The sequence below is a fragment of the Vombatus ursinus genome, unplaced genomic scaffold (genome assembly GCF_900497805.2).
Source record: "Vombatus ursinus unplaced genomic scaffold, bare-nosed wombat genome assembly UNPS02009205.1, whole genome shotgun sequence".
NCBI lineage: Eukaryota > Metazoa > Chordata > Mammalia > Diprotodontia > Vombatidae > Vombatus > Vombatus ursinus.
In genome coordinates this window covers 35,651,666-35,678,275 of record NW_020948983.1, presented here as the reverse complement: position 1 = coordinate 35,678,275, position 26,610 = coordinate 35,651,666, and the positions used below count along the sequence as shown (strand labels likewise).

At 41.8% G+C, this 26,610-nt stretch overlaps 1 protein-coding gene across 1 annotated transcript in view; it reads right to left on the bottom strand.

The window, feature by feature from the left end:
* ST8SIA2 (ST8 alpha-N-acetyl-neuraminide alpha-2,8-sialyltransferase 2) overlaps positions 1-18,792 on the bottom strand; it is an 89,807-nt gene extending 71,015 nt beyond the window's left edge. The window contains exon 1 of the mRNA XM_027851389.1: positions 18,657-18,792. Coding sequence (XP_027707190.1) covers positions 18,657-18,754 — 98 coding nt within the window. The 5' untranslated portion in view covers positions 18,755-18,792. The remainder of the gene's footprint in view (positions 1-18,656) is intronic.
* Positions 18,793-26,610: the final 7,818 nt, after the last annotated feature.

Below are 26,610 nucleotides of genomic sequence, written 5' to 3'. Positions count from 1 at the left end.
GCATCATTTTTTTCAATATAAGGAGGTAGGGCAAAGTCCCTTTCAGACTCTAAGCACCTGGATTTGCAGGATATAAGGGGCATGAGACAGTGCACATGAAAGGTCAGGAAAGTTGAGAATTGCTGGAGAAAATGGGTAGCCAGGTGGTACAGTGGATAGAGTAGTAGGACTGGAGTCAAGAAGTCCTGAGTCCAAATACAGCTTCAGACACTTACTAGCTGTGTGACCCTAGGCAAGTCACTTAACCCTGTTTGCCTCAGTTTCCTCATCTGTAAAAATAAGCTGGAGAATGACAAACCACTCCAGTATCTTTGCCAAGAAAATGCCAAATGGGGCCACAAAGAGTTGGGCAAGACTGAACAACAATGACAACAACAACAAAGGGAGATGAACTTGTCCTTAGGTGGGGATAGTCTTGAAGTGACCCTAGACAGTAGTCTACAGTAGGGTGAGCAGTAGAGAGATCACACCAGAGGGGTTCATATGTGGGGAACAGGTGTGGATGGGCAGTCCACAGCTTCAGTGCCGCAGGGCCTTTGAGCAAGATGCTTTGGTTGGTCTTGGTGTGCTAGGGTTGTTCTCTTTTAGGCATACTAAGCTGCAGGTTGCCAGTGGGCTCAGCTGCTTCCAGCTTCCAGCCAGACTGAATTCTTTGCCAAGGGCACCACTAGGTTGTTTCAGAAAGAACCACAGCTCTTATCCCAGGAGCAGTAGGAAGCCTCCCCACGTCTGCTCACTTGCAGTTGCAGCTGTGAGGTCTGCCGTCTTTGGAGGAGATGAATGCCTGCTTCTGGCAGCAAGCACCCTCTCTTGAATCTTCTATAAGAGACTTGAATTCAGGAAGCAATGCCCTTGAATGAATGCCCTCCTCAGGCTGCTGTATGTCTCCATTGCCAAAGGGAAAGGTAGAAGAGAAGAGAAATCTGTTTCCCCTACCCTACCTAGTACATTCTGCTAAGTCAAGGCTAGCTTGCTCTTTATTCTAGACCTCAACAGGTGTGGCTGATCCTCTTAGCCAATTGTTAATATTTCCCTGTGCCCCATCAGTTGCTTTCATCCAATGATCAACCTCATAGAATCCTATCACCTTCGATTTGATTATCAACTACCATTAGTCTACGCTTCATTACGATAGCTATTTTTTTTAGAAAATTTCATGGGATAGCTAGGTGGTACAGTGGATAGAGTCCTCAAAGTCAGGAGGACCCGAGTTCAAATCCTGTCTCAGACCAGACACTTGACACTTACTAGCTGTGTGACCCTGGGTAAGTCACTTAGCCCTGATTGCCTCACCAAAAAAAAAATATTCTTATTAGGTTGTTTAGGAAAGCTACCCAATTTACTCAGAAGCTTCCCCTGATCTATCTATCCTCTACCATCCTTTTCTCTTATTCTCCTCTCATACAGTTAAATCCTTTCTGTCCTCCCCAGATAAGATGGGGTACTCCTAGAACATTTGTCTGTATCCCTTATTCTGGATTGGTTTTTGGTGACTTCGGGAAGCTCATACCTTGTCCTTTCATGTGCCTTGTTGGTTCTTTGTACAGAAGAGTCTTAGCAATTCTGTCTAGCACAGTTGTTAGAAAATCTGCAAATTATCAGTTTTTTGAAAAGTCCAGACCTATTATAGTTATTGGGCCTGGATATTATACTCACTTCTAATTCATGGTCACTCAGATTCCAAAACAATGTTTTGCAAAATTCTCATAGGCTATTTTTGTTTTGAAATTAGGAAAAAAACCCCAAAAAATTAAAATAGCAAAAAGAAAAAGAGAGAAAAGAAAAGAAAAAATAAAACAGGCTCTTCTTTCAAAAGAAAAATCTGATTTCTGTATGAGCTTTACAATATATGAGGAACTAGAGTTACTAGAAGTTACCCTGTCACCTTCAGGTTAGAAAACAAACTGTCCTGGGTGAAAATTTGCCTAATGTGTCTCTTCAACCCATAGACCACTCATAAATCTCTCCAACATATGCCTCCAAAACCCCTGGGCACTCTAAACAGAAGTCCAGACAAAAATTTCTCCAATGGGTCTCAGTAGCAAGAAGAAATCTGAAATTTCTCAAGTGAATCCCTGCAACACATAAAACATTCCAAATGGATGCCTGAAGTCACCATACATTAGGACAACTAGGTTAGCTTAAAGAGAATTTATACAAAGTCAGAAAACCCCCAAGATTCACAAATTTCCCCAAAAAGCACTTGAGCTTTTGAAGCAGACAAACATCATCTTATGGACCTACATATTTTGCTTCTGCACCACTTTTTGTTATCTGTACCAATAACTCATCATCTATTTCCTCCATTTGACGGTGTGGTCTGTGATATACTCTTATAATCACTGCTGTTTACTTTTTAGCCATATACAAATATTATGTACTCTTTCTTCCTCTCTTGGGTTCATGGATTTCTACACAGATATCTAGCTTTTGGACCTACAGTGCTAATTCATTTCCTCATCTATCAGATTGGTTTCTTTTGAACAAAATATATTCCTTCGCCATCTGTGAATCATGAGTCTATCATGAAGCTTGGTACTATCTGTGAGTCTGTATTTATTTTTATTAAAATCCCAAGTTCCCTTTGTTTCTGGTCTTTACATAGATATCTGAGACTATTAAGTATCATTGCCAACTCTCTTAGTTATTGTTCTTTGAATTACTGGGGATCACTTTGACTGTTAACCTTCTTTCTAATCTGATGCTCTTCATGTTTAATTTAACTTAGGCATTTTTCTCTATCCTATCCCCATTTTCACCTTTAAATGCATATTCTTCCTAGTCTTTGGGAGATGCATTTCGTCCTTAGCCACCACACCAACATCATTTTACCACTACTCATTGTTTCATTCTGAAATGTAAGGACAAGACATTTAAGAAATTAAAATGCCTAGCTATTTTCCAACAGAATTGACTCTGTTTACCTGGAGAGCTCCTTGAAGGTGGGGATCATTTATAGGAGCTTGTGAAATAAAAGGTTTATAAAGAGGATCTAAAGATCAACTTTCATCACTCTCTTCTTCAAGGGTAGAGCTCATGCTTTATACTTAGTGTCCCCCACAACAATACAATGTATCATAATGTGTATTTGAAAGCATGATGTAAGAGAGCTGGATTTGGCATCAGAAGATCTGAATTTAAATTCCTCTGCCACTCTTTGACCTTGGCCAAGTGACTTCATCTCTCTAGCTCTCAGTTTCCTCATCTGCAAAATCAGGGTGTTGGACTTCTGAGAATCCCTTCCAGTTCTAACTCTCTGAGCCAATGAACTGTAGAACTCCCTATATGAATGAAATTTCACATCCGGACAAAAAAAGGAACTTAGATTCATGATTCCTCCCTTCACTGTATTTCCCCTTCTGCATTCTTTTTATCTGCAGGGTAGAGTGCTACACAACCTAAATGCCACATTGACAACTGTTTTCTTTCCAAGGACAGATGAGTTGACACTTTTTTTTAATGGACAAAGTCCCTGTGAATCTGCTACTTCTCATGCACTAAAGATGACTGATTTTTGCAGCTGAGTGACAGTAACAACAAACCATATAGGCAGGCCAGTCCTCTTGGGCTGCTTCTCTTCCCGAATTAGCAAGGAGATATATGGTCACTAATTAAGAATAATAATCAAAAAAGTCAACATATTTTATTTCATTTTATTTCAGTTGATTGATTGAGACCACCAAGTCTTCAAACTTCAAAAGGCAAGATTAGGTACTATTAAGCCAGTCAGACAAGCAGCGATTTTAAAACCCTCCTTAAGGCTACATGACTGGTTAGGTTGTAGACCCTTATTAATCTTGTTTTTATCAGTTTGATCTCAGGAAACTCACCTGCTTTCCAATTTCATCCATACCATTTTATTCCACTAACTCTTGTTTAAGTGTTTTTCTATTGGTCAAGTAGTCAGTATGACACTTGACTTTAGATATTTGTTGTTGTTCAGTTGTTTCAGTCATGTCTGACTCTCTGTGACCCCATTTGGGATTTTCTTGGCAAAGATATTGGAGTGGTTCACCATTTCTTTCTCCAGATCATTTTATAGATGAGGAAACTGAGACAAACAGGGTTAAGTGACTTGCCCAGGGTCTCACAGTTAGTAAATGTCTGAGGCCAGATTTAATTTCAGCTCTTCCTGACTCCAAGCCTGGCACTGTATCCACTGTGCCACCTAGCTGCCCTTTACACATTTAGCAACACTCATAAGTTCCCTTTTCCCTCCATCCCTTTCTCCCCTTCCTTCCTTCTTCCTCCCCCCCTTTCCTCTTTTCTGGAATTGGGTAGATGGAAAGAGGGCATCATATATGAAACAGGCATCTTACCCTCATAGTATTTTAGCTCTAATAATTATTTGGAGAAAATCTACTTGTAGTGGTATGTGAAATGGTTCCAATTTGCATGGGTGTACATCTAATTCTTGACCGTAAAATGCTAGATATGGGAATATTCTCTATGATAATATAGTCCATTCCCTTGCCTCCTAGCAGGACTGTTCTTTCTCAGATGGATGTCATGTCAGATCATTTTAAGTCTTTCATAAGAGCCTCAAAAGAATATTCTAAATTAGACAAGCTGTTCGTTAGCAACAACTGGACTCATTTTCTCTAATCATGAGAGAATTTACTGTACAAAAGGAAAAAAAATACTTCTGGGATAAGGTTTACTTCATGAAGATTAACTCAGGATGTGTGATAAGGGTAACCAGATGATATGATTTTGCAGATAATCCTGCTTTCTGACAATCAATACTTGATGTGTAGGAATCTTAGGGTATAATAATGAAAAACAGCCACTGCCCTCAATGAGTTCATGTTTAAGTAATCATGTGTGTGTGTGTCTGTGTACATGTGTGTGCACATGTGCATGTGCAACTTGGTGTATAAAAATATGTTTGGACCCTATGGTTGATCATGTCAAGGAAATATTATCAACTGCCCTTAAACCCTTTGTCCCCTTATTTACAATCAGTCATGCCTTGCAAAACCTAAAACCTGGATTACCCCTACCAAGTGCTTCTCACATGCTCATGGATGCTCTTGGAAAGTCATTCAACCATGCTACTGGATTTACTACAAATAATCTCAACTGGGCTTTCACTACTGCATGGCAATACTCTTATTCTTCACTGATGGACCTTCTATCATACTTGCCTTACCAGCTATTTAGAACCTTTTACTCTCCTCAGATCTCCTTCACCACCCACCCTGGTCCTCTCAGTAGAGGACTTCACCTCCTACTTTCCTCAGAAAATAGAGGCCTCTGTGCTGAGTTCCATCTTCTTCCACATTCCACTTCTCAAAAGCTCTCTTCATCATCCTCCATTTTTACTTCCTTTTCTCCAGTGTCTAATAAAGCAGTAAGCCTTCTTTTTGCCAAGGCTAATCTTTTCACTTGTGTTTTTTGTCAGTCAATTAACACTTTTTTTTTTTATGTGAGGCAATTGGGGTTAAGTGACTTGCCCAGAGTCACACAGCTAGAGAGTGTTATGAGTCTGAGGCCGGATTTGAAGTCAGGTCCTCCTGACTCCAGGGCCAGTGCTCTATCCACTGTACCACCTAGCTGCCCCAATTAACGCTTATTAAATGCCTACTGTGTATGAGTCCCTCTGCATTAGGCTAAGCACTGGGGATACAAAAAAAAAAAGCAAAATAGAGTCTCTGTTCTCAGGGAGCTCACAGTCTAATGCAAATAAATGTCTGACCAAGACACACAAGGTGTGTGTTGTGTGTGTGTATGTGTGTGTGTGTAAATCCATCTCCTTTTGTCTTCTCTAGATGTTTGCTCTTTGGTCATTCCTTATTATCCTCTCATTTTCAATTCCTTTTTATGTGCTGGCTCCTTTTCTACCTCCAACAGACATCCAAGATCTCCCAGAATCCTGAATAAACCTTTACTTGGCTCTTCCATTTTGTCAAGCTATGGTTCTATATCTCTGCTATGTTTCACAGCTTAGAGTATGCCTGTACCCTTGTAGTTGGTTGTCCCACCTCAGATTTCTCCCAATCCAATCTATTTCAATCATCTGACAAAGTCAGACAACTGAAGTCAGTAAGTCGAAGACCTCTTTGTCATCATTCCCTGTCCTACTGCTCTCCTGATTCATGAAACCCCAATGACTCCCTATCATGTTTGGGATCTAAACTCTTCTGTTTGGTATTTAAAACTCTTCACGATCTGTCAGCTTTCTATTTTTCTGGTTGTCTTACACACCATTCTCCTTTATTCACTCTTCAATATAACAATTTTGATCTACTTGCCATTTCTTACATGATAGTACATCTCCTATCTCCATGAGTAGAATGTTCTCTCTTCCCACCTCCACCTCTTGACACCCCCACATTAGTTTTATTTTGTTGAGAATTTCATTGCATACTCGAAATATCTTGGGGTGCTCCAACACCAGAGGATATGGCCAAAGTGCTAAAAACATGAATAAGGGCTTAGCCTTTCTCAGGGAATGGCATTTTGTTAGATAAAGGCTTCCCCTGAAGGGCTGGACATAGAGAGTGCAATGGGAAAGCTAGGTGGTGTAGGGAATAGAGCTCTAGGCCTGGAGTCAGGAAGACCCGAGTTCAAATTTGTCCTTACATACTTATAGCTGTATGACCCTTGACAAATCTCCCAACTTCTGCCTCAATTTCAACTCTAAAATGGATATTGTGAGATCAAATGAGGTATTTGTAAAGTACTTAGCATAGTGCCTGGCACACGGTAGATGCTATATAAATACTTATTCCCTTCCTTTCCCTCCCCCACCTATGGATTTTTTCTCAAAGATGAGTATTGCTCATCAGAATGAGTTTGCCTACCATAGTGGTATAGAATTGGAGCCTCAAGATATGACTGTAGGTCCCAGGAAGGGGTCATTAGAAACTCTGGCTGGCACCTCTCCAAATTGCCCAGGAAATGACTATACCAGTTCACTGTTACTGTGTATGGGCAGCTTGACTGGCAGGACCCCATCTAGGAAAACCAGACAGTATGGACAGACACACAATGAGGACTTTGGAACATTTTTCTTTGGTTTACTTCTTAATTTTTTTTTCTGGTGCTTGGACATATCACTTTGTTGTCATTCAGTCGTGTCTGAATCTTTGTGACCCCATTTGGGGTTTTCTTGCAAAGATACTGGAATGGATTGCCATTTCCTTCTCAAGCTCATTTTTACAGATGAGAAACTGAGGCAAACAGGGTTCACTGACTTGCCTAACTAGTAAGTGTCTGAGGCTGGATTTGAATTCAGGTCTTCCTGACTCCTGGGCTGGCATTCTATCCACTGTGCCACCTAGCTGCCCTGACATATTAATTAGGAAGCAGGTAAAGGGTCTAATGAGTTTAATGATACACAGACACTATCCATGATATTCACTAGATAGTTTCCCACATCTTGGAAGTATCAGAACCTTAGAACTGTATGCCTGATTGATAAGATACTTGAAGCTGGAGTATGTAGAACAGAGGTAACTTTAACCAATTTACCTACAAAATTATGTTTTTTCCTCTGGACATCTTACTCTTTCCTAATTATTTAGTCTTACAGTGACATTTACTGGGAAAGAAGGTGTTAATTAATCCTGGATATCATTGCTGCTGAGTGTAGTGGACATTCTCTTTTTTTTGAAATTAGAGTTAAGAAAACTGAACACGTGTTCATGTCCTTGACAGATTCTAGCCACATTTGCTTCTTCACCTGGCTTTATTTGGAAAACTTTCAAAGGATAGCAACAGCCACCATTTTTTCTTGGGAAACTCACCTAAATTAGTATTTTGCATTAGGAAGAAGTAGTGAATCCCTTGACATCCTACAGTCCTCTCTCTCCCACTTAATTTTATTCCACTTCTATGTAAGCCTCCTTCCTCCCTTGGTGCTTACAGCTTTTCTGTATTTTTAGATATTCCTTTCCACTATAGTATCTCTCAGCTCTCCTCTCCCCCACCCCGCAACTGACTCCCACCCCTTCTTTAGTCTTTGCTTGGCCAAGCTGTCTATATTCAGTTCGTCTAATCTTTTCTCATAAGAAAATCCCTTCAGGCCTTAATCATTTGTGTTGTTTTTCTCTTCTTCCAGTTATTCTCTGTCTCTATAGTAATGAGGTGCCCAAAACAAATACAGTATTTCAAGGCCATTCGAATGAGAAATGTTGGGGCTATCCTTTCTTTGATCTGTGACACGACTTTACTATTAGCAACTCCAAATTGTATTTACCTTTTTTTTAACTGCCATTTTCCATTACAAATTTGGATCTAATTTGCTGTCCCCTAAGGTCTCTTTCAGTATCACCGTTTTCTAAGTTTCTCCCTTCCACTGACTCTGTTGCAAGTTTTTATTCCTTCAGAGGTATTAGTTTGCATGTTTTTCAAATTGAACCTCATCTTCTCACCTTACTTTTAGGACCCCTTTTATTTTAATTTGTTTCCTCTTGGTGACACCCTTGGCATGAAGGAAGCAATGTGAGGAAAAGAGAAATTTATCAAAGTGACCCTTCAATCTACCTAGAGTTTATCTCAACCTCAAGATGCTGTGAGGCAGAAGAGGAAGAAACTTCTGGTCTGACAATTAAAAAAAAAGGACTCATGAATTTTAGGTGGGTGTCATTATATTCCTGGAAGAAAAAAAGACTTCAGTACTTGAGTACTGCTAGACAACACAGAGAGCTTTGTTTTAGCTGTGTATTTTTCAGGACTCAAACATAAACCTATATAATAGAGGAAGACTGAATTCTGATCCTTTGCTTAAGAACACAAGACTAGGCCTTCTGGCAATCTGAACTACTGAAAATGTATGGAAGTGCTGAAGGAAATGGAAAAACTCACTTGGTGTTATTTCATACACACAAGGGTCATGGAAACTTCATTTCTCCAAGTCTGACCATTTTCCATCATTTTGCACCTAAACCTGAGACAACTGCAACCTGAGAAAATAGTGAGGCAAAGAACGGGTCTTGTCAGGTTACCAATCAACTTCATAGTTAAATGATGAATTGCAGCAGAGTATTGCAGTGGAGGGTTTAAAATCATCTGATCTGCCACCTAGGAAGGAGAGTGGATAGTTGGAAACCTTAAAGGCAAACTACAAGAACTGTGGCTAGAAGAAGGAATCCTTAAACACACTGTCCTCTAGACGTTCCCTATCTGTCAGGTGGGGCAATGAACCTGTCAGGATCTGCCAACAGGAAAAAAAAAAACAAAACTCTAGTAATTTACTTCACTTGTTGATTTCTGGGTTGATCTCATCCACCTGGTCATTTTTCACTGTATCTTTCTCCTTCCTTTGAATTTGCAAGCTCCCTCTTTCTTTGGATTAGCCTTGCCTCTCTTTAATTTATTGATGGAAAGCAACTGATGGATATAAGGTTTCTGAATCACTCCGTTAGCCAACAGCAGCATGGACTTTCCATATCCATTATCACCATCCTCATTTTACAGTATTTTGGAAAAAAATGAAAGCAATAACACATATGTTTTAAAATTGAATTGACGCACAGACATGCTTGACCTTAAAATGCATCTGGAGTGCACTAGATTCATTGCTTACTTATAAGATTTCCATCAAATGCTCTAAACTAATAACTTCTGGTCTTTATGTTTACTACCTCTTGGAGTAAAACAGCTTGCTGTGAATTCCCCATTTGCTCTTAACACTACAGAGTGTGGAAGCCCTTAACAAGGCTATATTGGAACGATTGCCGGGAAGCTTCCTCTCCAGTCAGGTGGAGAATCCCATGAAAACAAATACAATAAGAGCACTGACTTTGGTGGAGACAGAGTCATCCAGTGAATAATCCACTGGCCCAAGAAATGTGTCCCTTTGGTTCTTGTCTGAACTAAGTGGACACAAATAGACCTCAGGTTTCTACTTTTCTTGAAAATGAGAGGGGGCTTTTGTTTTCCCACTACGTATCACATTGGCATATTGAGAAGATAAATGAGTTGGCCAGATTCTGCCAGTTCATAAGTTTGTGAGCCTCTAGGGGTACCCTTTAGTCAATTAGCGTTAAAATAGTTCCCTTGAGACTAGAAAGAATTAATGTTCATCCCTTGCAGTGTCCTAGACCTAAGGTCTATAGGAGCTCACTGCTTCTGAGAAACATTGATAATAGGAAAGTTACAGTATTCTTAAGTAATTCTGGCATTTAACAATCCAACCTTGAAAGTGAGAAAGATGTCTCTGAAAGGGTTCCCAAGATGAATATCCACTTATGGGTTAGGTGCACGGAGCAGCTGATAATAGTTACCAGGGACAAGTGAATTAAATATGGTTCCTCCTTCCTGTTCATTTATTCCTCCTCCTTTTCTATCAGATATATGCCATGGAGGCTTAGCAGCTAAACTAGGGAGAAGCTGATTTTTCCATGCCACCCTAGGATTTGTTGAAGGAAGTAAGGAAAAGATTTAGGAGGGGCATGATAATTGTTTTCAAGTATTTGAACTGGCTGCCCCTCAAGCCTAAAATGCTCTTCCTCTTTACCTCTGCCTCTGAGCTCCTTTCTCCCTTTATTTCTCACCATTTTCTTAATGAAGCCTTATCTGATCCTCCAATTGTTAGTATCCTAACTACCTTATATTTAACTATTTGTATATATTATGTTTATGCTTATATTTGTGCTGTATGTATTTATTTATGTATGTTATATATGTACTTTCCCCATGTATTAGAATGGAAGCTCCTTGAGATTACAGATGATTTCATTCTTTGTGCTTTTATCCCCAATGCTTAATATAGTTCCTGGCACATAATAGGTGCTTGATAAATGCTCATTGATTGACTGATGAGTAAAAGCGGGATTACACTTAATCTACTTCGCCCCAGATTGTATGCCAGTGAGCAGTGGTGGAAGGTGGAGGGAGACAAATTTTCACCCAGTATATGCAAAGACTTCCTGACAACCAGACTTGAGCAAAAAATAGAGTGAGCTACCTCTGGAGGTAGTGCATTTTCTTAAATTGGAGGTTTGCAAGGGGAAGCTAGATGAACCTACTCATCAAAGATAGCATAAAGAGAATTCCCACAGGAATGGATTGGACCATATTGACCTCTGAGGTCTTGTCCTACTCTGGGATTCCATGATACTAACACATATAGAAAGGCATTTTTCACAGACAATTTGAGGCAACTTTGGCAAGCATATGCATACATACCTTTGAGTCATTGCCCCAAGTCCTCTCCAGGTGCTTTTTTCCCTTTTCCTTTCACATAGATGTATCCTTTTAATGGGTGTAGTTTCCTAGTATTTAATGGAGCCTGGATCTGATGATAATAGCTGCCCCCTACTTCTAGATCTGCTTAAATCTGATGATAATAGTTGCTCCCTACTCAGAAATCATATCTCCAGACCCTGAGGTGCCCAATTCAAATCATAGTTGAAGGCTTGGGATGCCCAGGAAGCCCACTTAATTTATATCAGGCAATGATTTGCAGTTTCTTCTTTTTATTTTTCTCTCCATAAGCAGAAGCCTCAAAATGAGGCCTGTGAGTTACAAGGATGCCAAACACCCAGGGATAGCATAGAGCGATGCAACAAGAAACGGTCCTTCAAGGGCCAAACTCATCTTTCACCTAGACAAAACTCTGCCGTTGACCAACAAGGTCAAGAAGATCTAGTCTGCTGAACTGGTAAAGGACTAACTAAAACAATTTCTTCTTTGACCCCTTTTCTTGTATCAGCATGGAATAAAGCACTAAAGTCTAAGGCAGCCTTAAAAGAGCTGTAGATCAGAGGAGAAATTTGGACTACTCCTTGGAAGACGCTTTGGAAACAAAGGAGCAAATATGCACAAAGCATCATCTTAATATACAGAATCTTCTCAAGGAGGTTCATATAATGATCTGAAAGCACTGGATTTGAAGTCAAAGGATCTAGGTGTGAGATCTAGCATTGCCCCTTGAGAAAATCACTTAACCATTCAAGCCCTATTGTCCCTATCTGTAAAATGGGGACAATAAGAATGGTAATTTCTTAAGTGAAGAATGCATTTTGTCAACTTTAAAGTGTGAATTAGGATTGTGTTTTAGAAAAGCAGTTTTCAATGTGTGATTCATGGACTCTTGGGTAAGTGGGTGGGGAGCCAGAGTGACCGTTTCAGGGGGTTTCTGAGGCCAAAACTGTTGTAAGTAAAATACAAAGATGTCATTTGCCTACTAAAATATGCCAGTAACTATATATCTGGATGAGTTTGGATTTTCTTCATATACTTCAACTAAAACACCAAATTAAATTAGAATGAATACAGTAGCAGATATGAAAATCCAGCTGTCTTCTACTGAGTCAGACATTAAAGAGATTTGCAAAAATATAGAAAAACAATGCCAATCATACATACCTATATATGAAAATGTGGCTTTTTTATAATACGTTATTTACGTTAATATATAATGGATTGCTGTCGTTCAGTTATTTCAGTCATGTCCCACTCTTCGGGACCCTATTTGGGGTTTTCTTGGCAAAGATACTGGAATGGCTTGCCATTTCCTTCTCTAGCTCATTGTATAGATGAGGAACTGAGGCAAACAGGGCTAAGTGACTTGCCCAGGGTCATAACAGCTAGTAAGTGTCGGAGGCTGGATTTGAATTCTGGAAGATAATTCTTCCTGACTCCAGGCCTGGCACTCTATCCACTTCACCACCCAACTGCACCTTATACTCTCCCTTTCCTATTGTTCCAGAATTAGTAGTAGAAATAAATAAAAATTCTGAGACAAAGGATTCTTTTCCAAACCTCACTTCTGAACTTGTGACCTACTAGTACTACTATGCAGTTTATACAAAGGGCTTTTATCCATGTTATTTCTTTTGATTTTCAAAACAACCCGGTGAGGGAGAAAAAGTATTATCCCTATTTCACAGAAGAGGAGACTGACTCAGAGTTGGTACAGTGACTTGCTCAAAGGTCACACAGCTAATTAGTGCATGAGAGCAGGATCTAAAACCAGGTCTTTTGACACGGAATCTAGTAAGTCCTCCCTACCATGACCTTTGGCTGTTTGGTTTTCTCAGAGACCCAAGACTACTTCAAGTTGGAGCTCAGTTTAAATCAAGGGCCTAAATCAGTCTATAAATCAGCAATGATAGAAGGGCATGGTAGATGGTAGCAGGAGGCTTGGGTTCTAGTTCTGGCTCTGCTACTAACTACACTATATGACTTTTCACAAATCTATTCATCTCTCTAGGTCTCAATTTCCTCATCCATAGAATGAAAGGGCTCAACAAGATGACTTTTAAGGTCTCTTCCAGTTCTAAAGCTACTATCCAATGATCTCTAAAGTCCCTTCTGGCTCCTAAATGTTGTGATTCTAGGTATTTATTTATTATACACTATGTGACCAGTACTATAAGGCATATTGGATAACTATTAGATAACTAAGGATATGTCATTGCACTGATGTGAGAACTATTTTTGTCGGGCAGAATAGATTTTGCCAGTCTACAACTTGTAGGACAAGTCTTAGAGTTACTGGAGGCTCATAGACCTGAAATGACTTGCCCAAGATCATAATGGTATGAAGTATCAGAGGCAACATTTGAACTCAGGTCTTGCTGACTCCATGTCTTGAACATTACCATGTCACAATACCTCTCTGTGAAAAAAGTTGTGGTCCTTATCTTCAAGAAACTTACCATCTAGACACAACTAAAGTACAGGAGGCTATTAATGAGCATTTGAGTTTAAAATAATAAAACTTGAGACTATCACTCAGGTGATCATATAAACTATTTTAAATAATAAAAAAAAACTTCAAACCTCACACAACCCTGGATTTTAAAAGTTAATAATTCTATTGTTTACTTTTAGAGTTTCATTTTGGTGCTTTTCAGAGAATCTTAGGACAGAGTGGCCTCATTGAAGTGTCACAGAGTAATGAAAAGAGTTTCAGTCTCATTTCTTTCACTTGACCATGGGCAAATGTCTCTGTTTCTGACCCTGAAGACTACTTTACTGGGTTGCTGTGATAATCAAATAAGATAATTTATGGGAAGTGCTTTGTAAGCCTTAAAATGTTATGTAAATGTCAGTTATTATTTGTCATTTGCTCCTGAAAATAGAACACTTGAAGAAAAAATAGTGTTTTTAAAAAAGAGCATTAAGTTTGTTTTTATTTCAGCTTATACAGAAGGCTAATCAAAGGTTCATTGCCACCTAGTGTAGTCATAATGATTCCGGCTAAACTTGGAAGAAGGTCTCTAGCGGAGTGCCCTAGGTATCTGTCACTGGTCCTGTGCTGTTTAACATTTTTATCAGTGCCTTGGATAATGGCACAGGTGGCATCTTATCAAATTTGTAAGTGACATAAATCTGAGAGAGAAGATAGCTAACATATTGGACGGTAGATCCAAAAATCTTTGTAGGAATCAGTATGCTATATTTGAAGTCAGAGGACCTGTGTTTAGATCCCCAGTTCTGCTATGTACCACCTGTGTTACCTTAGGCAAAACATCTTCAGTTCTCTGGGCCACAGTTTTCTCATCTGTTAAAAAAGAGGATTGGATTTCTAAGATTTCTGCCAGCTCTAAATCTATGGTACTACAATTCTGACAGGAAAGATCATTGGGATGAATCTAAAAAGATGAGTTTAACAGGCTAGAAATGATCTTACACTCAAGTTTAATATATCAACTTTACAAATACAAGGTGGGGGAGGTATACCTAGATAGCAGTTCATCTGAAAAAAAAAAGATGATCTTGGGGTTTTAGTGGACCATAAAATTCCTTTAAGTCAACACTGTGACATGGCAATCCCAAAACATTGAATATGATCATGGAAATATGAAGTATAGTGTTCATCACTAGAGAAGTAATAGACCACATTTGGGGTATCAGATTCAGTTTGGGTCCCACATTTTAGGAAAGACATCAATTAGTGGGAGAACAAAGAGTAAACAAAAAATGGTTAGAAGCACATGGAGTCAATATCACATAAGGATTGGTTCAGTCAGTCACCAAGTATTTATTAATTGCTTTCTATGTGGCAGGAAGGCTCTGTCCTCAAAAAACCGGTTCCTGCTCTCAAAGAGCTTTACTGTGGTGGACAACATTCAAATAATACCATACAAACAAGCTATATTCGGTCTAATCGAATGGGGAAGACACTTGTAGGGAGAAGGAAAGAGGAGCCAGACTCTCTGCAGAGGGTAAGAGCGAGAATCTAAAGAGAGTCATGGAAATTAGGAGGTAGAAGTGAGGAAGGAAAGAATCCCAGCCCTGGAGGACAGCCAGTGCAAAAGACACAGTGTCAGGAATCATTGTAGCCATGTGGTAGAGTATATGGAGGGAAGGTAGGCAGGGACGGGGTTGTGAAGGGCTTTAAATATCCAAAAGGATTTTCTGTTTGATCATGGAGACAATTGAGAGCCTCTGCTGAGCAGGGGGATGACACACACAGTAACACCTGTATCCTAGAAAATCACTTTGGCAGCTTAGACAAGTTGGGATGCGGAGAAGACTTGGGAACAGAGACCAGTTAGAAAGTTATTACAATACTCCAGGCAGAGGTGATGAAGGCCTGTACTAGGGTGGTGGGTTGAGAGGTAATGGGATGCTTAGGCTGGAGTAGACCAAATGTCTTCAGGTATTTGAAGGGCAGCTGTTGGAGGAAAAACTAGCATCCTTCTGATAGGCCACAGAAGGCAGTGAGGAATAAAGGGTCGAAGTTGCAAAGAGGACAAATTTAGAATGGCTCTCGGGGAAAATTTCCTAAAACAAAGAGGCGTCCAAAAGTGGAATAGGCTGCATCAGGAGGTATTGGGTTTGCCTTCAGTAGAGGCTGTCAGACAAAGGTTGGATGACCACTTGGTAGTTATGTTGTAGACAGAAATCTCACTTAAGTTTAGGTTGAATTCCATGACCTCAGAGATCTCTTTCAATTCTGAGATAAACATTGCCAAGGAGATTGTAATGTATTTGTGGACAGGGACTACCTTTGACCTTTCTGCTTTTTTCCTAGCTTATTAGTTTGAGAGGTATAAAAGCCACTGGACTGGGTTTGAGATCCACTATATATTAGCTATGTGACCTTAGGTCATTTAACTTCTCTGTATGTCAGTTTCCTCCTTTGTAACAAATGGGCCAATGATATCTTCCTTATTTCTTATGCTGGGTATGTAACAGGCATTCAATAAATGATTACTGACCTGCATGGGGTTATTGTGAGAAGCAAATGACAATGTACATAAAGTGATCTGTAACTTTAAAAGCTGAAATAAATGGAAGTTTTTTTTTATTGTCCACCATGTTGGCCAGTATTGTGGGTAATAATAATAATAAAAAAGAAATAATAACAAATAGATTAGGGCCTTAAACTGCAAAGTTTAACTGCAATTGACATCTCCACTCTGCCAGAACTGACATCTGTGAAAACCCAATTAGGATCCAAAAGCAAAAGCAGTGTATTATACAGTAGAAAAAGCCCTAGGTTTTGTAGGAAGGGATCCAGTTTCAAATCTTGAATCTAATACTTGCTACCTTGGGCAAATCTCTTTACATCTGGATTTGTTTCCTCTTTCCTAATGAAAGAGTTGTATTAGATAGAGGAACTCTCCTTTGACAACAGCTTTTTTTTTTTTTTTTTGGGGTCACTGGACAGACTAGAACTTTATAAAGAAGTTGTGGCTCCTACCAATGTTTCTGAACCAAAACATGTGGGCTCAGAAACTTGGTAGAGGTGTGTAAAGATAGAATACCGTATGTTTTTCCTTTTACAAAGTTTTCTGAGAGGCTTGGAGAAAATGAACATTTACTCCCGAGACAGAGGCAGAAGGTGGAAAAGAAATTCCGGAGGTAGAGAGTATGGAAAGGAGAAAGCCAGAGAAAAGAACAAGAGGAAGAGAGAGGGCAGAAATGATAGTTGGTGAAAAGAAAGAGAAAGGAAAAATACTGTTAGGAAGTAAAATATCTGATGACTTGGTTTCTTTAGTTCCCAGTACCTTGACCTGGGAATGAGGACTTGGGTTAGAAATGCTTAAAGCATTGGCCATTGCAGAAACCTGGTATCAATGTAGTGACAGTATCAGGTTGAGGTCCTAGGAGGGTGGTACCAGCTGATCCCCCCGTGGTTATCTTCTGCCCTGAGTCTAGGCACTGGCATTCCATCCTATTTCCTTGTCTCCCCCTCTCTGGTCCTTTGACCTCTTCCAGGGTCACCTGATATTCCTTTTTCAATTCCAAGAAATTCTCTCCCTCCTCCCCTTCACTGTCCCTAATTGCTGGATATTTCCCTTGGTATGCGCTCCCCCGACCCCCATCCAGAGCCAATTCAGTCTTCTTCCCCCACAAGCTCCTCTTTGTTGCCTTTAATTTCACCTGGATAGTCAGGGTTTGGGGCGGGGTGGAAACAGTGAAGATGGGAAGTCACTGCTGGGTTATTGTACCGGGACCAGACTGATCCCAGGTCGAGCGGGTCCCACGAGTTTTGTCTAGCCCTGGAACCTCCCCGACCCCAGCTCCTGCCCCTCCCGCCTCCGCCCCTGAAAGTAAGGGACCAGAGCCACCCAGATCTGAGGTTGGGGGGAGATACCACTCGCCGCAGGGCGGGGGCATGTGTAGCCAGATAAATGAACCTGCACACCTCCTAGTAACAATCGGAAGAATGAAAGCAATAAATAGTAACGAACGCTAAAGCTATTCCTGGAAGCTCAGGAGCGAGGACAGCAGGAATAAAGTATTCCTAGAAATTGACTCATTCCCGCCGTCCCTCTTCTCCCCCCGCCCGCCTTCAGCACCCGGAGCAGGAGAAGAAGGGACAAAGGGAGACCGAAGTCCCCCCCAGGTTGACTGGCGGAGGATGGAGAGGGACGCCCAGTGCCGGAGAGCCCCTCCGGAGCGGAGCGTCCGCTTCTCAGCCCGGAGCAGTGGGTGGGAGGGCGGCGCGGCGCGGGGCGCATGGGGAAGAGCAGGAGCGCAGCTGCCCCTCCCGGGACGGCCCCGCGCCGGGGCCCCTGGTACTCGGCTCGGCCCACCCCTCTCCACTCAGCCGGGCTGGGCACCAGCCCCGAGGCTGCCTTTCCTCTCCACTGAGATGCAGGCGCGCTCCCTTCCCACTTTGTAAAGGCGAGAAACCCGTGGAGCCCAAGACAAAGAAACTCTCCTGCCTTCCTCTCCAGTACCCCCTCCGCCCCCAGACACTCCCCTCCTCCCGCAGCCCGTCCGTCTGGCCGTCTCGCCCTCCCCGCTGTCTCACCAGCCCCCTTCCTTAGGACCTCGATTGATAAAGGGGTAGGGATGATTGGGAAATCCGCTATAAAAGACACTCCCGTGCCTTCGATCTCCCCCCTCACTCTGTCGCCCGCTGGCACACTAGCCAATACCTAGTTAACGACGCCCCAATTCAGTGGCGTCTCCTTACCCTTTCCAACTCTCACTGCCCCCCAAACCGTCCCGACCCTCTTGCCCCGCGACTCATTCCCCCCCCCCCCCCCCCCCAACCCCCCGGCCCCCCCCCCTTCTTCTAGCCATAGCCCCGACCTGGTCCCGGCCCCCGCCAGCCCGCCCCCCAGTCGCTCTCCCCAGCTTCGGGGAGGAGCAGCCACAGCAAGGGGGAAGGACGAGGCGCATACAAAGCCCGGGGAAGGAGCAAAGGGGGAGTGGAGAGGGAAGCGGGAGCGTGGAGGAGGTTAGAGGGTTGGGGGTCCCGGGGGTGGGGGAGGGGGAGGGCAGGGTTTATTTACCCGATTTCTTCTTCGACCTCCGAAATATCTGCGAAGATGAGAAAGACGACAAGCAGGGTGAGCAGAGCCAACATCCAGCTCTTGAACTGCAGCTGCATGGCTCGGGCGCCTGCCTCCCACCGGACCGGCCAGCGGGCGACGGAGCCGGCGAGGAGCAGAGCGAGAAAAAGCGCCTCTCCCACCTGCCTGCCGCCCCCCAGCCCCGGGGAGCCCCGCTTGGGCACAAGCGGCCGCCGCCGCGGCGGCAGCAGCAGCGGGCGGGGAGTTGCACAGGCTCTGCGATTGTCCCCCCAGTGCAGCCCAGCCCAGCCCCGTCGTCCCTCCCAGCCGCGGGCTCCTCTCCGCGCTCAGTTTGACAGCTTCGCTCCAGTCGATGCCCGTTCTCTTCTGTCTCCCCCTCCCCTTTCCTCCCCTCCCCTCCCCTCGGTGGTATCGCCTCTTAGGAATTTGCCAGGCACATCCCCGTCGCTCCTCTCCCTGGGACGTCGAGCTCTTCTCCCGCCCTTCCTGACCCAGACAGGGAGGGGGGCCACGGGCAAACCCCGACCCCGAGAAGCGCCGTCGCTTCCCCCTCTTTGTCCAGCTCCCTCGCTCTCGCTCTCTCAAAGTTTTCCTGACACAAAGACCCACACCTGGGGACCGCCGCCAGCCTGGGAGAAGGCGGATCCACGCTGACAAAGGTTCAAGCCTAATTTGCCTAATTTGGTGGGAAGGTGGAGGAGAAAATATTTGCAACCGTCCGCCTGCATCCGAGATACTGACACCTGCCGGTGGGGCAGGTGTCTGTCAGCGACTTCAAGGATGTAGTCATACTCTAGGAATGTGGGATTTTAGAGTGGGAAGTTCCTACTTGACTGGTGAAGAAACTGAGGATCTGAGAGGTTCGCCTAAGGTCACAGAACAAGTCATTGGCAGAACTAAGACTAGAACCTACGTCTCTTGACTACTTGGCCAATATTCTTTTACCACCATAATTCATTGAAGGGGTGTGTGTGTGTGTGTGTGTGTGTGTGTGTGTGTGTGTGTGATGTTGAAGACAGAACACTTAATTCTAGTATCACATCCCCACTTATTGCAAAATCAATACCTACCCCTAGTCTCATCTTGATGGAAAGGCATGGTAGAAAAGAAGGGTGCCCACAAGGGGTAAATACCCCCCATGCTGTATATTTTATGCTTCCCCAGTCTTATACAGATTAGCTCAAATTAAATTTTGCACCAACCATTCGCCTAGGGCTGGAAGGGCTCCATTAAGTTTTAGTGGAATTAGAAAATTGCTTAAAAATTTTCTGAGCTAATTGCACAATTCATCAGAACCAGAAAAAGTACCTTTACAGCAATTATAATGCAATTTATGTGAAGATTATTGAAGTTTGATCATGGGGAGAAAGGAACTATATGGATAGTAATTTTAAAATCATAATCTTATTTTGGAAATAGTAACCAGATCTTAGGATCATAGATTTAGAGCTTAATGGGACCTTTGAGGTCAACCAGTCCTGAACAGGAAAATTCAAGGGTAGTGGGACTGCTCTGATTTCTGGGTTACCTACATGGTATTCTTGTGATCCATATATTATTGGAACATCCACTGAAAGAGGTTAAGTTTTTAGGGAGGGTACCTTTAAGTAGTTAGAATGGAGAAGACCAGGTACTTTGTTTTCCCACTAAATCATATTCCCAAACACTTAAATTTTCTAGGTGCTAATCTACCTTATATAATAGAAGAGATAGTTTCCAGGGCTAGTGGAGTAGTTATGAAAAAGATGTTGGTTAGGTGTGGGAGGAGGGTTAGGAAACCCAATTAAGAAGAAACTGCTTTCTTTTGTTATAAGGAATTCTCATAATCTTGAGTCCTGTCTTGGGGAAACTATGTCAATAATGCTGCATGCATGGAAGTTAGTGGCTGAGTTAGGGGAGTACTGTGTATTAGTGTTGGGGGGAATTTTTGAGTGTGGTGGTTTTCTTTTCTTTTCTTTTTCCTTTTTTTTTTTTACAATTTTTTTTGGCAAGACATTATCATTGAAATCCCATTATAAGGAATTCCAGGAGGAACCCCATTTTTTTTGTTACGGTAGAATTTGTTTATGACAACTCATTGATGAAAATTTATTCCCAGTTTTCTGGAACTAGAAATAAAAGAGAACCTTCCAGTAATGAATTAGCAAGTGAAGAGGTGCTCTGAACTAAATAAGGAAATGAGAGACCAGGCACACTATCACTGCCACCCCATTTCTCTTCCTGAAAAATGTTTCTTTTTGTATGTTGAGTACATTTGGATGATTGCTTTGGGAATTTGGGTGTTAGAAGAGAGGTGATCACCTCTTAAAGACTGTTAAGAACTTAGCTCTCTTTCCTCAACACACTGCTTCTAGCTTCCCTTCCAACTCTTTCTTTATATTATTCCTCCCACAGATTCTATGTTTCAACCAACCTGTACCACTAGCTGTTTCAAAATTTGACTTAGTGTCTCTCTCTGTATACAGCTTAGCACAGTGCCTGGCACATAATAAGCCCTTTATAAATGCTTTATTCAAGTCCCAGTTAAAATTCTACCTTCTGTAGGAAGCCTTTCCCAGTCCCTTTTAATTCTAGATCCTTCTTTAAATTGGGTATTTCTTATTTATCCTGTGTATAGCTTGTTTTTTTCTTTTTTAAATTAATTTATTTTAATTTATCAACAATCACTTCCATAAGTTTTTGAGTTTCCAATTTTTCTCCCCTTCCCTTCCCACCTCCCTCCCCAAGATGGTTCACAATCTGATATGGGCTATACACATACATTCCTATTAAACATATTTTCACATTATATACAGCTTGTTATCTCCCTCATTGGATTGTGAGTTTATTGAAGTAAAAGACTGTCCTTTGCCTGTCTTCATATCTCCAGAGCTCAGCACAGGTGCTTGGTGCATAGTAGGCTCTTAATAAATGTTTATTCCCATCTTTCAGATTCCTTACCTTTCTTGAAGGTATTTCCTCAAATTTCCCTAGAACATTTTCTGTGACCTCTCCTCTGCCCTCATCAAATGAAAATGATGTTTGTAAAAGTGTTTAGCACAATAAATGCTTCTTCCTTTTCCCTCCCTTCTCCTTCCCTTTCCCCCATCACATCTTGCTCTGCTTACGTTTATATATGTTGCTCACTTCTCCATAGTAGCATGTAGTCTCTTTGAGGGCAGAGATTGTCTGTTTCATTTTTGTTCCTATATCTATCATCTAGTGTGCTATCTTGTGCTTAATAAATCCTTGTAGATTGATTATAGAAAATAATTTTTACATGGACAGTTACCTGAGAACTTGTTTTGGTGCAGGATTGTTCTTTGTAAGTATGGTGTGACAGGAATCTTCAATAACATGCTAGGTGTCGTAGGACAGTAGTTTCCTGATACAGCTCTCCTAACCCTGACTCAGCTTTCTCGCTCCACACAACCCCTACCCACACGACTTCCTTTAGCCCCAGCTTCCCTGAAAAAGCTTGCTGGCCTTATGAAACCTTATTGCTCCCAAATTCTTTGACACAGCTTCCTGGCCTAGGGCCAGTAAAAACCCAAGCTGTGAGGGTTCCAGGCCTTTCCAAATTGGCAAGTTCCTGAATCGACTCAAGTCCGACTTGCTATATCCTGATGACTGGCCAACCAGAAACTACTCTGATAACTGACCAGACAAATTTCCAGATGGAGATGAGGGGGGCTGCTGAATCCTTGTTGCATATCCTTGCTGTGTGGGCAAAGTAAATCTCCTCCTTTGTTAAACTTTCATTGCCTGGCGAGTGCTTTGTCATATCCCAACACTGAACTTGAATGCAGAGAGTGGTGGTTTTAGAACCATACCTGTAACATTAGGATCACCTCCTTTCACTTGTGTATTATATAGGTGATTGCACAGGGAGTAACTGGTTCTCCACCTCTCCCTTCCATATTTCCTAATGCTGAAAGAAATCCTGGGGTGAGGGTGGGATTTGCACAGCCTTGTATCAGCCCCTGAGGCTGAGGATGAGAAATGAAAAGGGGGCATGAGTTAATGCCTTTCCAAGATCCAAAAAGCCTCAGTGGGAGATATTGATTCAGTGGGCAATGTGCTACCTGGCTGCAGGGAAAAGGAAGAAATGAATGGGACCAAATTCTCCCTAACTTGGCTAAAGACCTTTTGTTGAGCAGAATGAAAGACCAAACATTTTAACTAGCCTCCAGGCATTCTGGGTCTGGATATTCCTCTGAAATAGCTAGTACCATCTCCTGAGAAAGAGGATCATAGAATCATAGATTTAAAGATAGAGCCTTTGAAGTTATCTAGTCCAAATTTCTAATTTTACATGTAACTTCTGGGGCATTCCCTCTCACATATTCTGCCCCCTAAAAGGGTATCCAGGTTCAAGACACTCAAAACTCAAATAGTTCAAGAGGTCTTATTGGAGGATATACCAGAGGACATATTAATCCACACAAAAGACATTTAATAAAACATCATAGCAATAAAATGCCAAGAAAATGTTTTCCATATTTTCCCACAGTGTGCACTCACATTACCAGTGGTGGAAGGCATACACACACAGATGTGTGGTTGGGGAACCTGCATAAAAAAGCACATACATGGTCAGGAAAGATGCATGGCCTCTGAGACAGAATATGTGGCCAGGGTACACATGTAAGGACTATATACATAAGAGGCATGAATGGACTGGGCCTCTCACACCTCTGACAATTCATGGTTGCTAATGGTAAAGTTCTTATTTCAATACTGCTCTCATCTGGGAGCATTGTCTCTGCTGAGGTCTACTCTACTGGTCTTGTGCTGCTATCCACTTCTGAGCATCATCTTTTCAAGATAACAAGGAAGGAAGGAAGCACACAAGCATTTATTAAGCACTTACTATGTGCCAGGCACATACAGGACCACAGGATACAGTGATCAACAAGCATCCCCCTGATAAGGACAGGTTGATAGTTATAACAAAGGTTATATAGTTATATAACACCAGCTAAAGGGTAGTTGAAAAAAAGGTAGGTGGAATAGCCCCTCACTGAGATGATGTCTTTTAACTATCTCGTGCTGAATTGAAGTCAAGGAAGGAAGGAAGGAAGCACACAAGCATTTATTAAGGACTTACTATGTGCCAGGCATTCTGGTAAGTGCTTTACAATCATTTGATCATCATAGCAACCTTGGGAAGAAGGTGTTCTTATTATCCCTATTTTTCACTTGAGGAAACTCAGACAGAAGTTAAGTGACTCACCCATATAGCTAGTAAATGTCTGAAGCTGGATTTGAACCTGAGTTCAAATTTTCAGATATGAGCTGCCCTGTCTACTCATGTCTCCTATAAATATTACCCTTATGTGCATATCCTGGCCACGTGGGTATCCTCTCCCATGAATTACACATCTTTCCTGGCCATGTATGTGTTTTCTATGAATATGCTCCTTAGTCACTGACTCCAGGCCTAGTGCTCTCTCCATTGACTATATCACCTAACTGTAGGGTCATCTGCTGGCCATGTCAACTCCTGTCTGCCAGGATACAGTGACCAACAAGCCTCCCCCTGATAAGGACAGGTTGATGGTTATAACAAAGGTTATATAGTTATATAACACCAGCTAAAGGGTAGTTGAAAAAAAGGTAGGTGGAATAGCCCCTCACTGAGATGATGTCTTTTAACTATCTCGTGCTGAATTGAAGTCAACTGTGCCAGACAATTGGAGTAAAAATTTCTTGTAACTTCTGCTCAGTTTCTTAAAGGGATCATGTCCCCAAAATCCATTTTTGTGTATTCTACCAAAGAAAGCCTGTGTGGAGTCTGACTATTAAAGCCCACTTTATTCACAGATCCTCTGATTTTGTGAGTCAAAAAAAAAAAAAAGGCTAAATGAAGGAAGAAAGGTTATTATCCTCTACCCTTCTAATCCACATTCTTTTTTGTATCATGTATATTTGTCAGCAGCTAAACCAAACCAAACCAAAACACAAAAAAACCTCCTGGCTTTTGTGTTTTGCTCTGACCAGGTTAAAACTTCCTTGTCTCCCTATATACAGATGAAGATATTTAGACTCTGAGATGTTTTGATTTCTCCAAAGTCACACAAACAGCAGCACTAGGATTGGAATGCAGGCCCTTTGACTCCAAATAAAACCTCTCACAGCACAAGGAGGAATTTTTATTGGAGAGGGAATATTATTGGTAACATAGCACTTACTGCACACAGTCTGCTGTTGTGTTTGTAACATTCAAATATTCAATCTAGCCAATAAACAAATCCTATCGAGGCATTTTTTTTCTCCTTGATTGACTGCTTCCCTCCCTTCCCTTCCCCCATCATCTTGAATGGAATCAGAAAGTGAAAGGCCAGGAATTACCAGGTCAGGGGACTATTGCTTACCACTCTTAGAGGGAATAGAAGCAGTACTATGCCAAGTGGTAAAAACTAAATGCACATAAGTTAACTTGATAAGAATCCAAGGAGACCTGCCAGAGAAAACTGAGGCAGCAGAAAAACAGCCTCAAAGGGTAGCAACGCTGCAAATAAAACTTAACTCATAGCCAAGTCAGATATCTATGATTAAAGTACAGGCCCAAATTGAGAAGGATGGGGACCTTGAGATGTGTAATGGGAACATCCAGGAGGATTTTGAGGGACCAGATGAGTCCCCTGTGCCCTTCAACTCACACTCTAATGATCAATTGCTATTGACCACCTGTCTCATCACCCAAGTCCAAACACAGAATCCTGACCAGTGGCTAGCAAGGGCAAAAGTAGGGTGGGACAAATTACATCTGCAATGAGATGCAAGAACCATCCCAGGATGGGTCACTTAGGTGCTTTACTCTGCACTGGGGCAAATAAAATAATCGCTTGGTTAAGGAGCTTCGAGAACTTAGCTAGGAAGGAACACTGATTCTGGCTACAAGGGCTCTCTTGTTGTATTGTAAGCTGATGGACCATAGGTACCTAAGGAAGTAATTATGGGAGGGAAAGGGTCTATTTCACCATAGAGTCAATGGATTCTAGATTCATCTGCTCCTGAATTTATTTAAGAAATAGATATTTTGAATAATTGGCACAACTCCCATATTGGCTCTTAGGCCTTGATTAGCTGGGCAAAGTAGAAGCCAAAAGAGCTTCAATCACCCTCAAAAATTGTAAGTAAAAAGCAATATCACCTCCCAAAGAAAGTAAAAAACCAAACAAAACAATAACTAAAAACACTACAGTTATTTGGAAATGAGTAGCTGCCGCCTTCTAGCCAAGTACTTGTTTGGTGATGCAGGATGAAGGGGAAGGTAGATCATCCCAGTGATCTGAGCTCAGAGCGGTTTGAACTCTGCTAAGACATGAGGAAGTTAAGACCTAGGAAGTGGTACACATCTGTATATAGCACATATACTGGTTTAAGAGCTGAAGGCTTATCCAAATGATCTGGGGCATGACATGCACAGGGTTGGAAGACTAGAATGAGGTATAGGGTGGTACTATTTGGGAGGATTTCATCGAATGGGGTTCCTATTTAAACACTTACATATCCAATGTATATGTCCACTCGAAATGCTCCACCACTGGAGAAGAACACAGTAATAAGGTTGACAGACTCACCCAACCTATAACAAAAGTTAATATAAGATGCTTCCTGGACTTCATGAACTGTACAAGATGGTCCCCAGAGTGGAATGGGTACGAGGAAGGGAAAGAATGTATGCTTTGGCTAGAAATCACGAGATGCTGTTAACCAAGTCTGATCTTGCCAGCGGGGCAGCCAAATGCTTCAGCTGCTGGCAAATATGCCTTGCTTTAAAGTTCAGATGTGGCAGATTTCCTGATGAAAAGAATATACCACATATTATGGTGGCAGATTAACTATGTGAGGTTTCTTTTGTCATGGAGGGAGGAGAGATTTGTTTTGACTTTTGGCACTTGGGATTTGGATTTGCATTCCCAAGATGCTGAATTTGGGCAGAAAC